The 23,569-nt window shown below is 47.0% G+C and overlaps 1 protein-coding gene across 1 annotated transcript in view; it reads left to right on the top strand.

Moving 5' to 3' along the window:
• The first annotated feature begins 67 nt into the window (after nt 1-67).
• LOC310886135 (CCN family member 2-like) overlaps nt 68-23,569 on the top strand; it is a 43,109-nt gene continuing 19,607 nt past the window's right edge. The window contains 4 exon segments of the mRNA XM_083810316.1: nt 68-644; nt 1,460-1,523; nt 2,686-2,796; nt 22,818-23,023. Of these exon segments, the coding sequence (XP_083666442.1) occupies nt 22,988-23,023 (36 nt within the window). The 5' untranslated portion in view covers nt 68-644; nt 1,460-1,523; nt 2,686-2,796; nt 22,818-22,987.

Here is a 23,569-nt window from a genome sequence, read left to right as displayed (position 1 = left end):
TGGGAAGTGGTTTTGGGGCTCTAGGGGGAGGTTTGGGGACTCCAGCTGGGAAGTGGTTTTGGGGCTCTAGGGGGAGGTTTTGGGGTAGTGAGAGGTTTTGTGGTGCTGAATTGAGGGTTTGAGGCTCCAGGAGGAGGTTTTGGGGCATCGTGAGGAGAGTTTGGGGTGCCAGGAGGAGGGTTTGGGATGCCAGGAGCAGGTTTGGGACATCAGGTGGGGGCCCAGCCCTGTGAGGAGGCCTGAGGTGAGGGGCAGGCCTGTGTGGAAGGGGACGAGATGGGGCCCAGGGCTGGAGATGAGGAGGAAGAGGAGGAAGAGAGGGCTGAGGGGGCCGGGATACGGGGTGGTGGGGATGGGGCCTGGCGGTGGCAGGTCTGGGTGCAGAGCGGGGCCAGGAGGGCAGCTCAGGCCTGGGTGAGGCTGTGCTGGGATTGGGATGAGGGCAGGAGCACAGGACAAAGGGGGCAAGGAGGCAGGGGGATGTCAGCCCCAGAAGGTTCTGTCAGAATGGAGCAAGCGACAGCCGCACGGGCTGCCCGCCTGGCCTGGAGGTGGTACGGGACCGGCACGTGGGTCTCCATCAGCACCTCTGTTCCTGCGGTCACCTCGTGCCCGAGGATCTCGGCTCTTTCTGCAAGGGGAACGTGAGTTTCCAGCCCCTTCAGTAGCAGAGCATGGCAAGAAAACGGGGCCTATTACAAACTCCAGAGTTTCATGTGTGAAGACAAATACAGCAAACCTAGAAATTTCCTAATTAAAAAAACAGTCTTTTTCTGAGACGGGGGTTGAATTCTTTTTAGCACTCTAAACTGTCAGCCCAGACCCCCACGCAGCATGGGATTGCCTTAAAAAATTGTGAGGCTTTTAAATAGAAAAAAGAATTAATTACTTCATATAATACTAGATTGCGCTGTGCAAAGATATGGAAACTCATTGCATATCTCAAATAATTTGGTAGTAAAGGGGTAACATTCCTGCCATTGTGTTGTTTTAAAAGCACTTTGATCAATTTTTCAAGGTTTTCTTGAAAGAGCCATGGGAGGTGTATGGAATGATAAACTGCATGGAAGGCTTTCAGCTCTCTGTTGTGAGGGGGTGACTCAGACCACTTCTGTTGGTGCTGGCCCATGGTTTACAAAGCAGGACACTTGTTGGCAATGCCAGCAGGAGGCCAAAGGCTCGGCGTGGTTTATTGGGGTGAGGAGATGTATGGGCGGCCGTAGCCCCTGCTCCCTCCATCCTGCTGTAGGACTGGTAGTGCAGAATCTGTCCTCTGAATCCCATGTGGAGCAGCTGTCCTGGCCAAACGGGGGCTGCCCCTGGGTGCAGTGTCTGTGAGGTCAAATGCTGCCTCTTCACTCAGCAGTTGCGAGATTTGGGCTTTGAAGTCATCACTCCGGCATGTGGGGTTGGATTGGGTATGGTGTGATCCTCCCTCTTCTCCAATTTACTTTGCCAGGCTTTCGGCATCAAAGGTGGCAGTTCCTGGAGCAAATAAGACCACTGGTTATGATGGAGCAGAGGTAAGTGCACCCGGAGGACTGAGGGCTGCGTGCCAGTGAGCTGGTTGGTATTTTGGTGCTGCCAAACACAGCAATTGTAGTTGCGGAAGCTTTTTGTGAGCCTTGTACCCTCTTACGGAAAGGCAGGCATTGGGCATAGCTGCTGAAGCACTGGCTGTGGTTGTGCAGTCACTGCAGCATGCTATAAATCGAGCTGATGATGACAGGGACAATCCAAACCCTCCGTACAATGCTTTTGTAGTTTCTGGGTCTCGGCAAGCAGAGGTGGTGTTGCTCTGCTGCTTGCAGCCCGTGAGAGGGCAGCACAGGACCATGGGTTGTTGGCCGAGGGTTTTAAGGTGGTGAAATTGGGCATACTTAAGCCTGATGCAAGCAGCGCAGAGCAGAGGAGCTAATCCTCTGAAACTTCTTGTGAAGCAAAGTGTGAATGTTCACTTAAACCTTGCCCCAGAACATTCTTATTCCAGAATAATGTGTGAAATCGACCAAGAGTAGAAAGAAAAGTTGATCACGATGGTTTTCTGTGCAGATGAAAGGTGTAATGAACATTGACTCTTACTGCATTTTTGCAGGAGACTGAAAATCCTTTATCTTCATACTGGGTAGGATCTGTATCTCTGTCATCATTCTGTAGTATGGCCGGTACTGAATACTCCAGAATATTAGCTCTTTAGAAACCATGAGTGTGTACAAGTCAGATTAAAAACATGTTTACAGCTTGATTCATTTGTTTTCTGATTTTTGAACCTCTAGGGCATCGTCAGGTCGTGTTTCCAAACTCTTTCCTACAACATTGCAAAATCTGGCAGAAAATCAAGACAGCTAGCAAGACCCACCACGGCTGAAACTCTGTTGAATAAAGACATTCAGTTTTGCCAAGTAGCACTTTTTGTGCCTAGGTGTCACTTGCAATCCCTTCACACACACATCCTCTTTGGAGTCCCTGCTGTGACTGCCTTTCAGGTGTCAGCTTTCAGGATTTTTTTTTCAACATGGTGATTCATCCACTGGTTAGCACTGAGCTCTGCTTCGCAGAGCCCAAAAAGCTGTTGCTCGTTCTCTGTTATTACCTTACAGCTACTCAAAGCCAGTAGTTTGGTCTTTGTCACTTGATGAAGTGAGTCCAGTATCTTTAATAACTCCTTTCCATTTTTCTTTCCAGCTGAGTAATACAGAACTTGCTTTTTCCTGGGATAATCCATAGAGATGGATATTGGGCAATGAAAGTGCAAGAGGAAGCCAGGATCATGTGATCGTGTTGGACTGGGAGAAGGTAAGAATGTTATATTCTGTTCCATGTCTGAAGTGATTGCTGTTTATGCACCTAACCTTGTGACAGAGCAAAAACACTGCCAGAAGAATATTACCTGAAAAACTGTTTATTTCCCCTTAAAAACTTGTGAACTGGCAAAGAGGCAGCTGCTTATAATAGACACGGGGATTCCTCTGTCCTGTGTGTGGATGTCAGTTGCCAGTAGCTGAAACATCTGTATGTCTTGTCACCTCTGCTGGGACAGTAATGATTTCTTGCTCCGAGGACTTGGTCCTGCAAATCGCTGAGCAAATTCTGACTGACGTTTACTGTAATCCACCGGAGGTGTGATCCTCGAGCCCCCCAAAGGACTGGGCGATGCTGGCAGTCTGCTTCTTAGCTGGATGCTCTAGGAGCTTAGCTTGCTGAAGGGCTGGATTCTATGAGCTTCAGAGCTCTGTTACCTCTCAAGAACTTTGACTGGAGTTAAGGGCCTCCTGGGAGGCACTGAGTGGTCTCAGCTTTTAAAGTTAATGGGTTTGAGCCTGAGAATCTGGCCTGGGAGGTTTTAATTTGAATCTGCTATTTTTAGCTTGAGCCTGAAACTGACTCAAATAGTTTTTCTGCCTTTGGTACTTACATTACTGTGTTAGAGCCTTCCCTATCAGTCTCACAGGTGCCAAGTCCATCCTCAGTCCTCAACAACTGTAGCCAATGGACTGGGATCAAGGATGAATTTGCCCAGGGATAGTTGAAATAATAAAGCCGATAAAAAATAAAGATACATAAAGCAAAAGCTTGAGCTTGGAATGGCTTCTGAGATTCTGAAAGTAATTTAAGTAATCCAGGAGAAAATATGCAATGAAATCTGTTTTCCATTATTGCATGAGATGGCATGTCTCAAATTTTGATCAAGCACGGGTTTTTTTATATGGTGAAGATAACAGCTTAAAGTGCTGTATAGGTCTGGGATTTTCTTGTCAATAAAATATTTACAAATTATTGTAGACTTGTCATTCTTATTTATTTATTGATGAAAGTTGTTCCTATCTTGATCTCACAGCAAGTAAAAATAATTTATGACTGAGTTCTAGCTGTCAGTGGTATTCTTAAAGGAAGTGATAGTAAAAGCTCATTACTGATACGCGTTTGTCCACAGCTTTTCTTAGCCAGGCCCTGTTTGTTGTATATCAGTGGTGGAGACCTGACGTTCTTTCAGAGACAGGCTTGCCCTTCTGTTCATGGTTGGTGGTGTGACAGAGTGCATCGGAGTGGAGGTTGAGAAGGCTCTTTGAGTACTTATGGTACAGTATTGCTGAGACCTTCCTTGTGTTTAAGAAAATGTGAAGAAGCTTAAGTGATAGTCCCATGTTCACATTTCGCTGGTACTGTGGGTTTTGTAAGATTCCCCAACAAAGCCATGACTGAATAGGACAAGGACACTCCATTCTTGTTCCTCTGGAGGAATGTCTGTCAAGCTGAGTGGCTTCTGAGCTGAGTGGCTTCTGAGCTGAGTGGCTGTGAGCAACAACATACAGATTTCAGTCTGGAGAATACTTGTGCACATCAACCAGCAAGCAGGGCTAGAGGAATTTATTCCCAGGTCTGTCAGTCTTCCCCTCTATGAGCACATGTGCTCCCCTTGCTAGTTTTGCATTCCTTTTCCCACACCATCATTTGATCCCTGTCCCTTTGTAGTTTGTATCCACTTCGTATTTTTGCTGAGGGATGTCCTTACTCATTCCTCCGAGGGAGTTTCTTTGGAGGCCTCATCTGTCCACACAGGGATCAAGTAATAGACCACTGAGCCTCACCAAGCCAGAATTCAGCGAGGGCCATCTATGACTGTGGATGTCATTAACTGGGAATAGGGTCAGAAAATAAAGCTGTTTCTTATTTTTTCCATTGGTACTACAGGGAATTCTCCTGCAGGGAATTTCTGAAAATGTCAGTAAGTCAAAGGAGTGTTCCGGATGTTCACAGTATTAATTTACTAGCTGGCAGGGCTCATTTGTTTACATCCTCCATAAGCATCTCATGGGGCAGACTTAATCCTGGTTTTGGATGTTTGATTGAGAACAACTCTTGGGGCATCTCCCAGGATGTTTGTGTTCCATATGCAGTCAGTTGTGGGATCTTTGCCACTGATGTTTTAAGGTAAAATAAACAAACAGGCTTCAGGGCCTTTTGCACCCTGTTGGTGATGCTGTGTAGTTCTGAAAGTGGTTAAGCCAAAGACTTGATACGAGCACTTTTGATGTTGCTGAAAACACAAGACCCAGCCCGTTTAAAATTGTTGCTGTCTGCTTTCAAGGCAACAGAAAACCCTGTTGGGCCTTCAAATGTGGTGTCTAAATGGGCCCAGCACAGAGGGAGGACAGTGCATCACCGGGCGGGGGAGGAAAGGGAGGCTGAGCAGCATGGCCCGTGGGTATCACCCACTAATGGGAGAGATGATGGACTTGTGAGAGTGTCTGTCTTGGACACGGCATGGGAGGAAGGTGGCAGTGCCAGTTCACCAGTCTCTTGGGCACAGCTGTGTGTATGCAGTGCAGTGCAGCATGTGTGGGAGAGGAACCACTCCCTGTTTTAGTTTCTAACTGAAGCACTTCAAGCAGGTGCCTGGTGTTAAGGGGGCTAAATCAGGATTTGAACGTTGTTTCTCTCAATCCCTACCGTAAAGTACAGATAACAACACTTTCAGGGGTTTCAGTCTTACCATGCTCCAAGCAGGGTGTGAGGTGTTCAGTTTGATCTTCATTGAGCACGTGTCTTTTGTGCTCTGTTACTGTAAGTTAAGATCTGGAATTGGGTGGAGACATGGAGCAATGGCAAAGCCGGGCATCGAGTGGAGGACCAGAATCACAGAATCATGGAATATCCAGAGCTGGAAGGGACCCACAAGAATCATCAGGTTCTGTGTAAGTGATATCTAGCTTGACTCAGTGCTCTCTGCTACCTGCAGTCTGAAAACTATACTGAAAACATAGCAGCTGTTGGAGTTTGCTGGGACCTTCTTCTGCCTAACCCCACAGATTGATTAGAAAAACAACATGCGTGTCGTTGTGGCATGTGAAGGACTCACAAGGTTAATTTCTGGAGCAGTTACAAATCTTATCCTTGCTTGGACGCTGTTGGAGAACCAACAAAGAGGCTTCTCAGGGAACTGTCAGAGCTCACTTGTCTTTTCTGTCTCTCCAGGAGCTTGTGTAGGTGAATTGGCATTTACTGCTGGTACATTTCTTCCTAAAACTCTGGAAAAGGTAGATGAGGTTCTCCCGACAACTGTTCCAACAGCAAGGAAAACCAGTGTGGGTTTGTAAATAAAGGGTGGGGAGTAGCTCAGTAGTGGCACAGGAGAGAAGGATGTGGAGGTTTCAGTGGGCCGCAAGCTGAATATGATTCAACAGTTGGTGCTTTGTGAAAACGACTCGTTTCGTTCTGGCATGTCTCAGCAGGAAAGTCACGTGAGGCACAGGGGCAGTAATTAATCATGCCACTCCGGTAGGGCAGCGGTGCTCCCAGCTTGGAGCACGGTGTTTTAGAAGGAGAAGTACACACAGGAGACCAAAGGAGACCAAGAAGGACAACCAGAGGTCTAAAACTGTAGACCTAGGGAGGAAGCTGAAGGAGCTGGGTTTATTTAATCCAGGAATTAAAGATGAAGGGTAGGGTTTGGTAAGGAGCTTATAGTGAGTGAAAGGTAAGAGGGCTGCCTCAGTTCTCCTCTAACTGTGCTGTGGGCAGGATAGGAAGGCTGCTTAACTTCCAACAAAACACATTGCAGTGAGGTTTTTTGTAGAAGGTTTTTTTCTTATTAGGCAGTAGGCTTCATATGGGAATTTGTGTGCGGTTTTTATAACCCCCTGAGTATGGCGTACATATGCTTGATGATACATGGGGGGGGGATTGGATCTTTCCTTTGGGGCTGGGAACAATTGCTCCTCCTGCGTGCTTGGAACACAGGCACGTTCAGTGACACTGAGAAGCAGCAAGCTTGAATGGGTGGGAAAGGTGTGCTGGCATGTTTCTGGCGCACAGAAACGTTGATGCCACGCGCAAATCTCCCATCCACTCCAGCAGAATTTTAGGTTTACAGTGTAGCACTGGAATTGTCTATACAGAATAAACTAGAATAAACAAAAACCCGACCATTTCCATGAATGAGACAATCACGGGTACAATTACTATAGAGACAGTCTCAAGGGAATTTTGTAAGGATTTACACCTGAAACTTCGAAAATAAGCCAGTCCTAATGAATGAGAAAGGGAAAGGGAGATGAGATGGTATTCATACCTCTTCCAGGATGGGATACCTGTGTTTTTGCATCCTGCAGGGTACACTAAATCTGCAAGGCTGCTCCGAGACTGTGTAGGTGAAGTGAACACTATAAATGCTGAAATTCCCTGGATTTGATAGAGCAGGATCCATTTTTGGAGCAGAACATTCTCTCCCTCTACCCAAAGAGGCTGGTTGAACTGATTCTCTCAGGGAGCAGAAAGCCTGTAGCCACTTATATCTCTTGGTTGCCAACGGTAGTTTACCCAGAGCTTCTTTGCTAGTGATGGTTGAGTGCTGAAAGCTTCAGAAAAATCAGTCAAACATTTAGATTGCTTCTCTGATTAAACAAAAACAAAAACAAAACAAAACAAAACAAAAAAACAGGGTCAGGAAATTAGGTTGGAATTCTTGAAGAGTCTTCTCCTAAGTTTAAAAAAAACAAAACCTTGCTATCTGAACTCTTTGACTTGGAGTGGCATGCTCTCAGAAGTAAACTTTGTAGTTTGCTTATTTCTGTTTGAAAGGTTTTCATCAGGTCCTGGTACTGGGACAGAAATGGAATGAGAAGATTCTCTTGAGCTTGCTGTTGTTTTGGTGAATGCTAACCTTAAAGGAAGGTAGAGGTCCTCTCTCTTTCCACTTAAAATCTCAATAGGCGAGGGTTTTCATAGGCTTGAGTTCTGCAGCAAGGGTTCAGGTCTTGTGTTCGGTTTTTAATTTTTTTTTTTTTTTTAATTTCAACCCAGGCAGTTTCTCCTATTTTAGTGTTCTTGGTATTGAAGATAAATTGAGATAGTCTAAAACTTAAAACTCTCTGTAGCAGTTTTCCAGGTATTCTTGGCTTTGATGAAAGAGAGCTAGTGCCCATATAAAAGCATCCAGGGAAAAATGATTCATGTCCTTCTTTTGTGTGGTAGAGGGGCTAACGGTGCCACTGGTGCTGCATCTGGCACACAGTGAACAACTTTGATCTCATCGCTTGCCTTTGAACCACTTGCAAGCCCTCAAGCTCTTTGCTTCTTCATTGAGTGCTGCTGCTTTCGGAGCTTACCCCCGCTAGCTCAGCACAAGCCTCTAAACCTAAGGAAATAAAGCCAAAAGGCTCATAAAGGTATCTGGTTTTAAAATTGCCATGAGCCATGGTGAAGCCCTTCCTCTTGCCTCTAGGGACTGGAAAGTTAACTGTGGACAACCCCAGCTTGTAGGGTGATGAGAATATGCAGGTCATGTTGCCCGGCGGTGTGCTGCTTACACTGGAGTCAGAATCCTTCCTAAAGAGCTGCAAATCTTGGCCAGTCATTTCCAGTACTTTGAGTATCACAGGTATTATTGAAATCTGGAGAAGTTTGACCAGTAAGTAGATCTTTGATTTATCAACACATACAGTTCCACAGGGGAGGCAGAGATGAAAGGCGGATGGATTCAGTCATTTCAACCACCCTATTGTTCTCCTATTTATAGCGAGTTACTGCTTCTTGGACAAGGTGGGAAGAGTCTGTGGGATTTAGTTCTTTAACAAAAGCATCCTTTCTCCACAATGTTAATTACTCATTTGTGCCAAACGGGGAATGAGAAACAGAGTTTAAGGATCTAATTAACATTTGCTTCTCCTTTCAACAGATTAGTCTTTACACTCATAAACGCTGCGATAAAACTATTTTCATTTAGTTTCTAGTCATCTGAGAATCTTCCAGCCTCCACAGAATCTGGATTTTCAGGTTAGGAAACAACTCAAAAAGCAAAGCTAGAAATAATATCCTGCTGTTTTTCAGAAAGCACAAATACAATTCTTTTGTTCATATACCTTTTTTTTTAGCCTAGCAGTGATTCCTGTACAGGCTTGAAGAAGTCCCTGTAAACATTAAAGCTTCTTCACCACTCTTTTGTTCTGCAATACCTATAGTGGGCACAGTTTAAAAATATATGTATTTTATCCTGATTTGGCTTACTCCCATATAGTAATAGGTAACATAAGGCACTATTATAGCAATATGACTGTGTCTAAGCAAGGCAGTGTTATCTTTACCAACACAGGCTGGCATAATTAAAGTAGTGTTGAAAATGCATAGGTCAGGGTTATTGCTTTGGATATATACCAAGGAATGTTACTTTTTTTTTTTTTTTAAAAAAAAAAAAAAGCATTGCTTCTCAGAAATAAGGACTACAGGGTTTGATTCAAAGTTCTTAATTTCGGAAAGCATTTTGAGGTTTTCTAAAGGTGCCATATTTAGTCATAGAAATAACAAAATGAAAAATACATAAGTGTATTTATAGTAAGAATAATGAAGATTTATAGGGTAACGATAGTTGTAGTGCTCCTAGCCTAGGAACTCTATATAGAACAGAGTGATTGAATGTTTGGCCTCTAAAAAGAGGAAAAAAAAAAAAAGCACACAACAAAAAACAGATGAATAATGGAAAACAAATCCTTTCTCTGGTGAAAAGCCAAACCTGTGTTTTGAAAATTAAATGTTTTTTTGGGTTAAGCAGTGAAAAAATGGACTTGATCTTTGCAACAGCTTGGATTTATTATTGGAACCATTTGGCTGTGCCATAGAGGAGAGGAATTTTCTGGTAATTAGAGCAAGAAGCTGGGAGTCAGAAGCGGTAGGGTCTGTTTCTGGCTCGGGCACTAGCACGCTATGTAGCCTTGGGAAACATGCTGCCTCATTTGTACCTTGGCTTTCCCATCTATAAAATGGGGCTAAGGAAATAATTCAAGCTCACAAATTGCATGCACTAATTAAAGAACATTTCTACAGCACCTTGAGGTCTTTACTGCTACAAAATGGATTTGCACAAGCATGCGCTTCAAACGCTTTTGAAAAATCCTGCCCCAAACATTTACAAACCCGATTGCCCAGATTCCTAAACCCATGTGTGGGCATCTAATTGAAAACGGTCCGATTTCCAGAAGTTTGTCTGCTGATGGAAAAGAACGCGCTGGGGAATGTTTCCTATGCAAACGGAGGGATCACGGGACTGCCTCCCAGCGGGATCCTGCCACTCGCCCGGGCCGATTTCACAGCCCCCCCGGCTCCCCAGCCCTAACCCGCGGTCCCCGCGGGCTGCTCCTAGAGAGGCAGGTGGGGAACCATCGGCTTGCTCAGCGCCTGCAACTGGTGGTCTCCAGGGGGTGCGGAAAGGCTCCTCGCCCTGCTGGCTTCCTTAGGAAAGCAGCAGTCAGGATTAATTTGAGTAAGAGCTGCACATCCTTACAGGAGTTACCGCCGGTATCCCTGAGGCCCCGTATCTGATTTGGCTCGGGGCTCCCAGCGGTTCAGTTTCTAAACCACCAGCTGTCAGCGTTAGAGCTACTCGGCCGCCCCTGCCTTCGGACGATGCCGTGGTGGGTGAGTAAAAGGAATGCCGTTCGCCTTGGACGCCGTCCCTCCCCAAGGCAGAGGAAATGTGCACTGACAAGGCAGGAAATTCTCGCGAACCACAAGGACCTGGAACTTGCCTCCTGGCTTCCTGTGGGCCTTACCCGACTTTCAGCCTGGGTGTTTAAAGATTATTAATAGCGCTAGTTGCGTTAACAGGTTTATGTTTTTCTCCTCCTGTCAACGAGGTTGTTTCTTCATGTGAGACCTGCTGGCTGTTTTTGTTCCAAGCAGCCAGGGGAGGACCCAAGAACGTGGCGGTGTTGTGGCACAGCGATCCCTCCGAGCTGATGGGCAGCCAGGCGGGGATTTCGCCTCGTGGAAGGCTCTTGGTCACAAGCGGACAGGCTCTGAAGCCTCCTCTGCAAAACAAATAGCTCCAAACTGGGACAGGCTTAGCACAGCGCAGGATTTTGTTTCACAAGTATTCCTTTTCAGCAGCGGTGCGCTTCTGGACGCAGCCACTTTCTCCTTGCCGTGGCTGCTCGTTCCTGTCCCTGCACTGCTCCCTTCTCTCATCCTCTTGTAAACTCTGCATGGCTGCGGGGTGGCCCAGTGAGAGAACTGACCTCAACTTAAAAAAAAAAAAGCACAAAATCCCTCTTTTAAACTTTTCTTTATTTTTTTCTTCTTTATTTCAGCTCAGTTCCCTAATCCGTCGTTGAGCTGCAGAAACAAGTCTCAGAGACCGTGAGGGGTGGAAATATGGAAGCTGCTTAAGCAAAAAAGCAGCTTGTGCAACTAGAGGCTAAGCTGAAGCTCTCTTTTGCCCTGCCCTTGAGTCATGAGGACCTCAAAGTGAGTCTTGGCTGCAGCAGCGAGCAAGACATATGTGTGTGGTTGGGAATTTGTGTCCAAGGAGACAGTTTGTGTCTTCAGTGTTTGGTCGCTGGGTAGAAAGCTCTGCTATTTGTTGGGCATGAAAGCTCTGCCATGGTCAACAAGCTCACAGACTGGCTCTAAGTTTGCAGGAAAAAAAGGTTGTAAGGAGACTGGAAAGTGCCAGGTTCTCTACGTTTCAGAAGGAATGTGAATTTTTAAACTAAGTCCTGGACGTTCAAAGATCAATGCTTTACTTTTTATTCCTTAAGGCATATCTTTGTGCAACATGGCAACGTGTGATAGTATAGGAGAAACTGGTCATCGTTCTAGGCAGAGTGTAGGACAAATCTGACCACGGTGCCACAGGCGACAATGTTTTGGTGGTTCAGGTTCTCCTGAACTTCCTAACGTCTCTGGGAGACATGCATTCAGACATAGGGAAGAGAAGACCTAGTTTTTAAGTGTGCTCAGTGCTTTCTGTAAACATGATTCCATCTTCTGCTTTCCTCTTCAGCTGCTTGTGCTTGGTGCCTACCACAACACATCTGCAGCTGGCGTACAGGCAGCTATTCTGCTGTGTTTGGAGGAAAGGTGAATTTTACCTAGTGAAGCAAAGGAAGGAGCAGCTGGGAACACTCGTGCAGCTGACAGCACACAGGATGAGGAGGGCAGGCTGTCCTCTGCAATGTCTGCACCGATATTCACAAGGAGTTAAACAGGGGTTATGGAGTGACTGGATGGTGGGCTGGTTCTCTCTTGAGCAGACTTTTTCACATGAATTAGTACAGAGATGAGTAAGAGTTCAACTTTGTTTATTCCAGATTTATTTTGGAGTGTAAAATGTATTGTAAACAACTTTCTTCATAGAAAAGTATGTGCATGAAGCCTGTTCTGATTTATTTTTTCTGTTGTTCAGATTTAGCCCAAAGTGGTCCTAGTTTTCCCCAAATGTTACTGCTTTTAAAAATAAGCCCAACATGTAATTTCACTTACTGTATGCCTTGTGTTTGTCACGCAGAACAATAGCCACAGCAGAACATTAGCTCTGAACGGCCACCCTGAATCTGAGCTAGCAGTGCTTCCAGTGCAGAGTCGGAGCAAGAACCCTTAATCCTGAACAACGCAAACAGATCTGGGATTCCTCTCTTGGTCTGGACCCCCCAATTCCCTTTACTGGGTGCCTGGGACACGAGCTTGCTTTGTTCATCCTTCCTGTCCATTGTGTGGGGAGTGAGGAGGAGGAGATCAGAGACATTCTTTTCTTATGATCCAGCTGAATCTCTCTTTTTGTTGACTTCGTAATGCATGGCAGAGCAACTGTAGCTCCCTCCTGAGACCAAGCTCGACCCATCAGGCTTCCTTTCTCCTGACACTGCTGACCTTCTTTTCACTCTTAACTGCTCTGTCAACTCGACAACTCCAGTGTGTTCCCTGACCTTGCAGCATCACTGCAGAAGTCTCTGAGGGTGACCAGGAGCTCTCTTGGTGGTGGACTGGCAGCACCAGGGCCTGAAGCATGTGAGTCTTCCTTAGAGGTCAGATTTTGGATCCATCTGTTGCTTGTTTCGTCCCAATGAACTGCTGAGATCAGCTGAGGTCCCACCCAATGTGATAAGGCTTAGAGGTGCAGAATACTCCTGGAATATATCTACAAGTAGCCAGTCTGCTCCTGCGGAGTGATGACAAGTCACTGCTCCCTGCTGGTGCCACACTGAGGCGTGCTGGGGGTGCTTGTCCACCTCTCCTCCCTCAGTCATCTTCCCTGGTAGTTAGGTTCTGCCTCACCCTTCCCTCTGCAGCCTACTGTGACACAAAGAAGAGGTCTTCTCAACCTTCCTGAGTGTTTCTCTGTCCTTCCTTGCCCTCTGCTCTCATGTTGCATTCTCCTCTCCCCAGGAAGGCAGCTCCCAGCCAGCCTTGCTTTGTCTCCGTTTGAAAAGGGTCGTGCAGAGCCCTGGCAGTGCCAGGGGATGTCTCCAGTGCTGTTATTCCCACCACAGAAGTGGCTGAAGGTTATTTGTGTTTCTTTTCACCTTATTTCTCCTGCAATGTTTCTTACAAAGGTTCCTTGTTTTGCAGATAGACACTATCCACCTCTTCAACCACTCTCTTGGCCATCTCTTCTATTGCCAGTAGTGTGAGCCCCCCTGTCCTGAAACCCTCCTTAGCAACGGCCAGGGTGCCTAAAAAGACCTGGACTTGTGATTTCTGTTGTCAAATGTCATGGAGAAAGAGGGTGTGACAGGTAACTCTTGGCGTGGCCCTTCCAGGAGTGCAGAGCCAGCTAGCAACAAAGTGAGGATGGAACTTTAATCTCCAGGAATGGCTTTGGTAAGAAAGAGGAGAACCTATTGTGTTTAAATTTTTGTTTTTGTCTAAAGATTTCAAAGCATTTTATTAGATAGCACTTGACTATTTTGCATATACGGGAAAATGGGGCACAAAGGAAGATTATTTGACTTATCAGGGGCCAGGTGATGGCTGTTTTAGGGGGGTTAGCCTGTGGAGCAAGCCAGAGTCTTCCACTTTTTCTGTGCCAGGTCCATGAATCCTATTTGCTTCTGTGAAAGCTGTGAATCACGCTGAAGCATTCACACTCCACAGGTCTAATCAGGGCTGTCTTGAGGCTAAGGGCTAAGTGCATCAGAGAGTGTTGGAGCTGAGTAAAAATATTAAAGAGGGAGATAGGTGGGTGGTTGCTTCTCTTGTGTGTTTTCCTCTAGCCAGACTTAGTCTTGTGTGATCTCCTTGATTCCTGTGGGTGAGTCTTGTCTTACACTGCTGTACGTGAAAGGAGATATGCATCCCGTACTGGACTGCTGAACAGTCCCCAGGGCTGGCAGTCCTGCACACTTCTAAGCCTCCTGCCTATAATTGCCTCTCAGGGATACTATTATCCACACTGTATCGTACGGAAGATCTCGTGGATGTGTTGCAGTGCCTATGCCGAACACCCAACTCCTGTGCAGTGCAGATCCTAACCCTGGGGCTTCTCCAGTATCCCACAACATCTTTGCCCTCTTTGGCCCACGCAGAAGTTCAGGAGCAAATGAACTCTGAGCACATCCCCTTGGCTCTGTCTGAAACCAATGTTTGGGACCTGTGGGACAAACTGGACAGCAGGAGCTCAGTCTTATCCTGTTTTGGTGGCTTTATAAAGGAAACCTTTATCCATCTACCACGGCAGGCTTTGCATGGCTGGCTAGATGCATCTGTGGACCAGGAAATCGCATTCCTCTAACGCATCGAGGATGGGTGGTTGGTGCCAGAAGCAGGATGCTGGGTTTATCAGGCCACTGCTCTGACTCTGGACAACAATCCCTGTGTTCCCCAGCCTGACCGATCAGTGAAATCTTTTGTCTGATCTCAGCATTGCTTTTAGCAGCTGGCTCCAGGGAAAAGGGAGGAACGGCCTCCTGCAGAGTCGGGCCCTACAAAGCAGCCTGTGTGGGATGGAGGGTCCCCTGCTCGAAGGGGTGTGTGTGAGTGTGTGTGTGCGCGCGTGCAGCGGGGGGAGCACTTCTGGCAAGCACTGAGCTTGTCCAAATAAACAAAGGCTAAAAACAGCCCGTCCTCAGCCTCTTGAGAAACCCTGCAGCAGATGTTGCCAGTGACTGTAGGTCCTTGTTGGGAATCCCATGGATAATCATTGACAGCAGGGAAACACATGGCAGCGTACGGCAACGCAGAGAGGGCCCTCTTTGTTCGCCGAAATCACTGGAATATCTGTCTTGTCAGGGCTGATGAAAAAGCACTGCCTGGTTCAGGCTCTGAGCAGGGAGCGAGCAGAGCTGCCTTTGCTCTTGGCTCGCTCGGACGCTTGCTGTGTGGCCCCGAGCAAGTTGCCTCTTTCCTCTGTGGTTCCTCCTGTTGCACTCTGAGGTCAGTGATAGAAAGCTGCTTCCCCGGGGGGGTTGTGGCCAAGCTTTTAAACTTTGCAAGGTGCTTTGTGGCTGGAAGGCACCGTGTGCACAATTGGTAAATGTTCTATACTAGCATACCATTTACACGTGGCTCAAAAGAGGAGAAGGGGCTGAGATGTCCAGCTGAAAGGCCAGCTGGTTACGAGGCAGATTGTTTTGCCACCAGTGAAAATGAGAAATGAAGCAAGGAGAAAAAGAGGCCGGCAGGGTACGATGAGAGATTAGACTGGAACACGCTTGGACTCTCTTCCATGAAATGCTTTTCCCTCTTTTTGCAGCACTGTGAGTTCAGTTTTTTGGCTCTGCTACTCGGTAATTTGGGTTTCCCCCTGGGTCTGTGTGCAATAACCACATCAGTCCCGTTACACCTGAACACCATGTAGCAGCCTGGTCGGTGACAAGGACTTCTAACCATTGTCTGAAATGATGTTTTATGGGTCGGGGGCGTCCCAGGGACACAGCAAAACCTTTTGTGTGAGAGGTGAGAGAGAAAGCAGATGTGAATCGGTGTGTTAGTGGAAATTTCTTACAGAGGGGCGTCCACAAAGAAGGATGCATCGTGAACAGGTGCTGCTATAAAAATACACAGCTGCACATATGGGCCTCAGAAACACAACAAGCTGGCACCAGCACCTTTCTCAAAACAGGCTTTTCTCTTCTGTTTCATTTTTTATTCCTTCTTGATGCTTTTCCAACCTCCCTCACAGGAGCTTATAATCTGTCTACTTTATCATTTATCATGCCTTCTAGTCTCAGACTCGCTGCAACTCACATCCCTCCAAATGAAGCAGTAGCAGATTGTTCCCATCTGATCCCATTCCTGCTAATGCTGAGAAGTTATAATAATCGAGATAAAAAGTCCCATAAGTGGTAAACACGCCAAGAAGCACCGAAAGGAGAGCATGTGGGGCTAAGGTGAAAAGACAGGACTGTTTTGTGTGATTGGAAATGAAGCTACGAGTATGCGGTGGGAATGACCTCCTGACAATGACTGTGCCAGTTTTACCATGGCATGGCACTGTCTTCTGAGGTCTTCTGCTTGGTACCAGCACATGTGGAAGGATGCTTGGAGTCTGCCTGCTCAGCGTGGAAGTCAGTGGTTGAGTGATTCTTCACAAGCTGCTGGTCTAGCATCAACAGAATCATGCATCACAAGGTTGAGAATACCCTGGATCACTGGCTGCTGGTGAGGATGTAGGATTTGGGTCAAACCTTGTCTTCACTGCTGCTTACTGTGTCACCCTGAAAACAGTTGTTTCTCTCACATCTGTGAAAAGGGGGGCACTGACTGCTTTTGGACAGTGCATTGAGAGCTTGGGTATGGCCATTCCATGTTTTTTTGGAAAGCCTGGCAGCTCCCTTTAGCTGGGTAGTGCTGGTCACAGAAACCCGTCGGTCAGAGACATGGGGTTAGTGCAGTGGGAGCTAGGCACCTTGGGAGTGGAAGGTCAAATAGCTGCTGCTTTTCTAAATACCTGAACCTTGAAGTTGACGAGGGAACTGTAGGAAAGTGACCGATTCTGCAGAAAATCCTTTTCTTCTCTGACTTCTCACACAAGTTTTTATTGATCAGATCTGAATGACTTCAGTAGTGCAAATAGGCTCCCGCAGTTCTTAAGCACTCTGGAAAGCCTCACCTGTGCCTTGTAAACTCTATTCATACAGAAGTGCATCAGCAAACAGTCCTTTCTGGTTATCCCACAACACAAACCTTCCTCTCAGAAGGGAGAAATAGGAACTGATTATCTCCTTACCTGCTGTGCTCATGTTACACCACAGATCTGTCGATTCAAGCCAGTTATTCTTTATTTACATTAACCAAAACCACAACTGGCCTACAAAACCTAGAATATGCTTTTTTTTCCTGCTAGATCCCCTGCTGTCCTGGTTGTCCCAGTGACTGGTTAGAAACTTTTCTGGTGGGGTGCTGTGGAGGAGAGATATCACTCCAGTGCAACCCGCGTTTTGAAATATCTTGGCTCTTGTTTGCCTTGGAAGGTTATAAATACTGTTCCCAGGACAAACATTCTCCATGTCTGAGAGCTAATGAGCCAAACAGCTGCTCTGAGGCTATCCACCTCTGACACCAGTAAACACTAAGCCATGTGAAAAAGATTTTAACATGCCCAGACGCTCCAATATAAGAGGTTGTGTGTGTGTCTAAAACTCAGCTTTCTTGCCACATCCATTTTGCACCTTCAAAGGAAAAGCCCTTTACTGACCATCTTCGACACCTGTAACTGTCAGAACAAAACTGGCACAGACCATGATCTCTTTGACACCGGTGCAAATCCAGCTGTTTTCAATAAAGTGCACTATGTTTACAGAAGGAAGGGAGCATAAAGTGTCACAAACATCTCTCTTAGGAAAGTATGCGCTTTTTGTAAGGGGCCATCTGAAATGTGCCACATGCAGACAGTATTCACCGATATCCTCTAGCTGTCTGAGCAGCTTCGGGTCCAAAGCACCAGTAAATCCACTTTTAACTGGCTGACTAGACTGGGCTTATGGCTGCTTTGCACCACCAGGACAATGAAAGGTGTCCTGGCTCATGCTGACGCATCTGAGCTAAAGCGTAAAAGAATTTGTAAACAGGATCTGGGAAGAGTTTGAAGAATCAAATAACTTTGTCCGTAAATTTATATCAACATAACACAAATGTCCAGGATTCGCTTCAGAAGTGACATAAACAGGAGACTTAACCATATGTCAAACCTGAATTGGTCAGAAAAAATGTGCAGGTGATGTTACAGTCTATCTTGAAGTCCTGAGGAGCTGGACAAGTGTGCAAATGTGAACATTTTGTGTAGAAATCTCTGCTTCTCAGCCATCCAGGATCACCAGGACTACCAGGCCTTAATGCCAGGACTTTTTCCCATTAAGTGCTTTCCATCTCCCAGATTCCAACCAGTGGTAAACCTGGCCCACTGAAAATAACCTAAATGCAGTTGCAACTAATTGTACATAACCAGATCCAGGAGAGCAAGAGCTTTGTTATCGGGTGGATCTCAAAATTACATCTGATTCAGGTTTCAGCAGTAGCTGCATAAGTCTAGAAGAAGCTCCTTTGACTCTGCCTGAACTCCTGGCACCAGTGAGAGCAGCAACGGTTGTATTCAGGGGCACCGATTCCTGATCCGGGGCTGTGGGAACCATTCTTTTTGCCTCGTGCCTGAGTCATGTTGACTTAAACCCAGATGACTGTTCAGTTCAGGCGATGTCAAGGCAAAGTTGTGAACGAGACCTTTTCATTCATGTTCCCAGTAAGCATGTATCTTCTTAAAATGAAAAAAAAAATAAACTAGGTCAGTTGAGCACATTAAATAGTTTTGTCTCTCTTGTTCTGGGCTTTAAAAAATGTCCCAGTTGCTTAAGTGAAAATTGCTGTGACTTAGAGAAATGCTTCCCAAGGCTCCTCGTTCCTTTGTCTGCCTGTCATTAATCATCGTAAAAGTCTTTCTCTAAGAAATGTAATTGGTCAGTTTGCTTTCAGTAACTCGGGGTTGGATGCTGATCTTAGTTCCTCTGCTTGCATCTGGCATTAGTCTGGTGAAGTAAGTGGAGTGACTCAGGATTTATAGCTGTGTAAATGGGAGCAGAGGCGATCATCTGAAACCTACTTGGTTCTTTAGCATCTGGAGATCATATATTTATTAAAAAAAAAAAAAATCAGAAAACAAACATCTAGTGATAACTGCTCTTTGAATCCCAGTCATGACACTCTTTCTAACAGGGAGACGGGGTAAGGGTGGGAAGAGAACAAAAGCATTGGGGGGTAAAGGAATTAAGAAATCTGGCCTTCGTATGCTCATAGACATGGGCAGGATACATTCCCATTCTGGGTTTTCCCTGCTCCTGACCCCTTGGATTCAATGGAATTGCTTCTGATTTACACACATTTGAGTGGAACAGAATCATTCCCTTTTCTTCAGCAAAACAAACATTCGTTACTTGGAAAGAAAAACAGAGGAATCTTAAAATGTGACCCACAGCTGAGCGGAAATTCTCAGTAACGCAAGAATTTGGGTTTTTCTAGTTTGTAAACAAAGAAGGAGGGAGTGTGTTGATGGACGCCATGGGGACTGCAGCGGGACGGTTCGTGGGGCTGTGTAACCGGGAGTCATCCTGCCACGGGTGCGGCGGTTCCAGCGAGGTGCTGCAGGTACGGGGAGGAGCAGGATGCTCCAACAGAGGAGGGCTTTGAGCTCTGGGGATGCAGACAGCAGCTTCTCTGCTGGCTCTGAGCCCCCAGTCAGGCCACAACCTTGATCAAAACAGCCCCAGCTGCTAGAAGAAACCGAGATCCAGTGCTGAACTGAAGGTAGGCAGGGGTCTAAAGATGCAGACAAATGCTTAGGATAATTTCCAAAAGCTCCCTATCAGCTCGAGTGCCAAAAGCCTTAGGGGAATTGAAGAGAGATCCTCAACTGGTGGAAACTGGTGTAGCTCCTCCCAGGGCCCACCTCTGGTCAGTTTTTGCTAGCTCTCTCCAGGTCCAAGGTTCCCATAGCTCTCATAAATAAACTCCACGGTCACCTATACTGAACAGTTTTGCCTTGCTTCCCCTCCATAAATACACCAGCACTGTCTTGCAATGCCAGCTTAACCTAAGCTGAGCCGCAGAGCTCCCTGACTCGGGAGCTGTCAGCGAGGTACGGAGAACCCGGCACAGCTTCCCTCCACCAACAGAAAAGAAATACACATGTACATTCACACGCACACTGCTCGCTTAGCACAGTCCATTAAACTCAGCATGAACTCTGGGCCCAGCCATAACCCATGATATTTATGAATATCTTCCTGTGAAGGACGTGGAAGAAGAATACAGCTGCTGTGGAGCCCCTACCCTCCCTCCCCTTCGCTCATATCTCACACATGAAATCTCAGCACTGTTCCACGTAGCTGGGGCTGGCAGAGCAGGGTCAGCTCCTGGCTGCTTCTCCATTCTGCGTAGGAAAGAAGAGGACGGGACAGGAGAAATGCTTTTGCCCTCCATCCTGTGGTCTGGGAAAGGCCCAAGTCCCACTAGGAACGTATCAGTAGGGCTTTCCCACTGAAGCCTGCCTCCAGCATGGGCTGCGGCCGTGCTAGCTGCTGGCCTAGGAGGTGTTGCTGGATCTGCACAAAGCAGGGGGAGATGTGTGGCTGGACCTGCCGCAGCCCCCAGCAGGATGCTCTTTTTCGGAGCAGTTGCAGGGGCTGCAGCACAGAGGCTGCTGCGAGGGCTGTGGTTGTCCAGTGCCTTCTGCATCCTTCCCTGAGAAAAGGGCAAGCATATGATACCGAGGAAGAGTTGTTACAGCTTATCAGCCTGCATGACACAAATATGCTTCTTCCAGTTTAATTTTACAGTATCTGTGTTAAAAGGGACCGTCCCTAGTACCTGGTCCCTCTAGTCATCTGAGGAGGGAGTGTGATAGAGAAAAAACATGGGGATTGGTGGTTGCTGACTGTTCTTACTTCGACTCTTCAGGTGCCATACAAAATCCAGAGGTTTGCACTGCCCAGTTTGCTCTTACCTGGGGCAGAACAACCCAGGATGCTCCCAAAGTAGGAGCCTGTGTCCTTAAAAGCTGTACATGGAACGGTGTGCCCAGGAGCCCCAGCTATAGATGTGTCTCTCTCAGGAAACAGAAAGGACATGGTTCTGATCTTGTATTTAGGAGAGGCTTGACTGGTACAGAGACCGTGCTGAGGTGTTGGTGGTGCTGAAGAGATCGGGACCAGACCTGTTGTCCCCTTGTAGCTTAATTCTGCCGGGAACTGATGGGAGATGTTGCTGGGATGTGCGAACAGGAACACCCACATTCATAAAAGAGCTCAACCACCACCGAATAAAACTATCAACCTAGCAAGAAGATGGGAGTTGCCATACCCTGACCTCATTTAGTGGCCTCATCTGAGAGACTCCAGTGACAAGATTATTTTAAGGTGCCTTTTCCTGTGCTGCTGTGTTCTGCCTCCCAGCTACAAAGCAGCCTGCCCGTGCCAAGCACACTTAGCGTGTCCCACACTGCTGCTTCCCTGCCATGCCAGTCACCTGCCGCAAGGGTATTCACAGGGCACAATGGCTTCAGGAGGCAGCTCAAGGAGACAGAAGACCCTTTCAGACCATCTCCTTCCCATCCCTGCTGAGCCTCATGTCACTTTGGAGTCATTGGCACAGATCAAGGGCTCTCCCTTTTGTCTGATAAGTCATTGTGTGGGGTAACACTGAAGGGTCTGCTCTCTCCCCCCACTCCTTTTGAACAAGCTGCAAAGAGCTTCCGAACTGTCCAATTAAAATAACCCTGGGACAAAAATAGGATGAGAGACTGCTACTTCAAAAACAAAACAATTAAGCAAAGCCTATCCCTTCCCCTTCCCAGAGGCTCCTATGGAAGTGGCGGCTTTTGAGCCAGAAATCACTGCTGGGTTGGGTATTTCTGGCACTCGAACCCAAGGCAAGCGATGACCTCCCAGTGCTGGCTTTGGAGGAGAGGCTGCACCGAGCGATGGCAGCAGATGAGACCAGGCTTGCAGGCACTGACACGTCTCCCCTCAAGGCTAATCTCGCCGTAGCCTGTGGAAGAGCAAAAATAAGATTGTGAGTGTGGGAAAGAGCCGAGCAGATGTTGGCACGAGCTGCACCAGCAGCCAGCCAAGCCTGGTGGGGGGCCGTGCAGCAAGCACCATTTCGGGCCTCAAGATGGCGAAGGGAGAACGGGTTTGGTCTTGGGCTCACGGATCCGGGTCTAACACCAGTTCCCTGAAACCTGGTGCTGACATAGCTCCACGGCTGCGGGACCCCTGGCAGGTAAGGGTTAGGCTGTCTGCCCGCGGGTTGCGTGGCTGCACTCCTACCACGGATCCTCAGGTCGCAGGTTGCAGACCGGCTGCTGCTGCCGAGAATGCACACAACCAGGAGCTACACTGAGCGGTTGTGTCTGGAGTGTAAAAGCCTTGCTGATCACAACAGTGCTGCTATAAATGTGCTTCTGTATTTCAGAACTCTTTGCTTGAGCTGCGGGATGACTGTCCGTAAAGTTACGCTCAAAATGCCCAGGGATCGAGTGCTGGGTACAGAATTTCAGAAGTTTATCCTGCAGGGAACACGTCACTTGAGCCCCACTGCCAGCTGAAATCATTCTCGGGTGAAACCAGGGACTAACATAATCACTGCGGTTGTCACAGGAATGCCAGGGGTAAACTTCTGGCTTCAGTTACATCAGTGCAGCACCAAATTAACCTCATGCTTCTGTTCCTGAGGTCCCTTTGTTGCGGGTGATTTTCCTGCCACAACATTCTTCCTTTCAACTCTTTTAGCTCATGTGAAAGATGAAAAAGGGTCTTACAGTCTTGTCATGAGGCTGGTTCTTTGGGATTCCCTCTTGACTCAGCACTGCCTGGGCTCTTCCCTTGCCTCTTTGAGTGGTATCCCTATGAAACATACCTAGGGCTTAAAATAGTCTCGCAAGCTCTTCCCCGTGTGCATTCTGGAAAAGCGAATAGCCCTTATGCAAGCATGGGAATTTGTCTTACTCCTTTTGTTTCTCCAAACTCTGGTCACAGGATAGCAATACAGACTAAGCTGACATATTATTCCGAGAAGAATTTGAAAAGCTGGAAATAATTTTGTTTCCTTTGTTCTAGGAAAGGGATCCACATGGCCCTGCCAGCCCTCCTTGTTCGGGGCAGAACGAACGGGTTGCGAGGCTTGCTAGCGTTCGAGCTGCGTCCTGGCCCTTGCTGTTTCCTCTGGAGGAAGATGAGCACAGCAGAGGAGGAACTTCACCGGTCAAGGGGGCTTGCAGAGGGACAGCATGTTTCAGTGTTTTAGCAGAAAGGCAATGGCATTGGTGAGTCTGTGCAGTCGGTTATTTATTTCCCCACGTGGAACATCAGGGACAAATAGAGCTCTGACGGTTAATGCCAGAGTTGAGAACATTTCTGTGGTTTTTGAAGGTGTTGAGTGCCAAGTGGCCAAGAGCTGCCCTGGCAGGAAAAGTCTTTTTTCCTTACCTCCCTGAAACATAGCCAGGCTCCATAGTTTTCATTTTTCCTATCCCCCCTTTTTTGAGGTTTGGGCTCAAAATTTTAATAATTTTAGAATCCCCAATAACTGTTTTTTAACAAAGCCTCTTGACCTAACAGATTGGCCTGTCTCTGCCAGGCAGGTCATTAATTTCCAGTCTAATGCACCAGGGAGAACATTGTGAAATGACTGCATAAAGAGGCATTAGAGTAAAGATGATTTGGGGCTATTTGCCTGGCAAAGAAATTGAACTAGCTACAGCTTTTCTTTTACCTGACTCATGACTGTATCGCAGGGGTCAGATTGGAAAAACAAGTGAATGTTATTCACCTACAGCCTTCTTTCAGACCCATCTCTGTGCACCTCTGAT

Source organism: Anser anser (assembly GCF_964211835.1).
Source record: "Anser anser genome assembly, chromosome: 24".
Classification (NCBI taxonomy): domain Eukaryota; kingdom Metazoa; phylum Chordata; class Aves; order Anseriformes; family Anatidae; genus Anser; species Anser anser.
The sequence above is the reverse complement of the archived record's forward strand: the minus strand, read 5'-3'. Positions and strand labels throughout refer to the sequence as shown.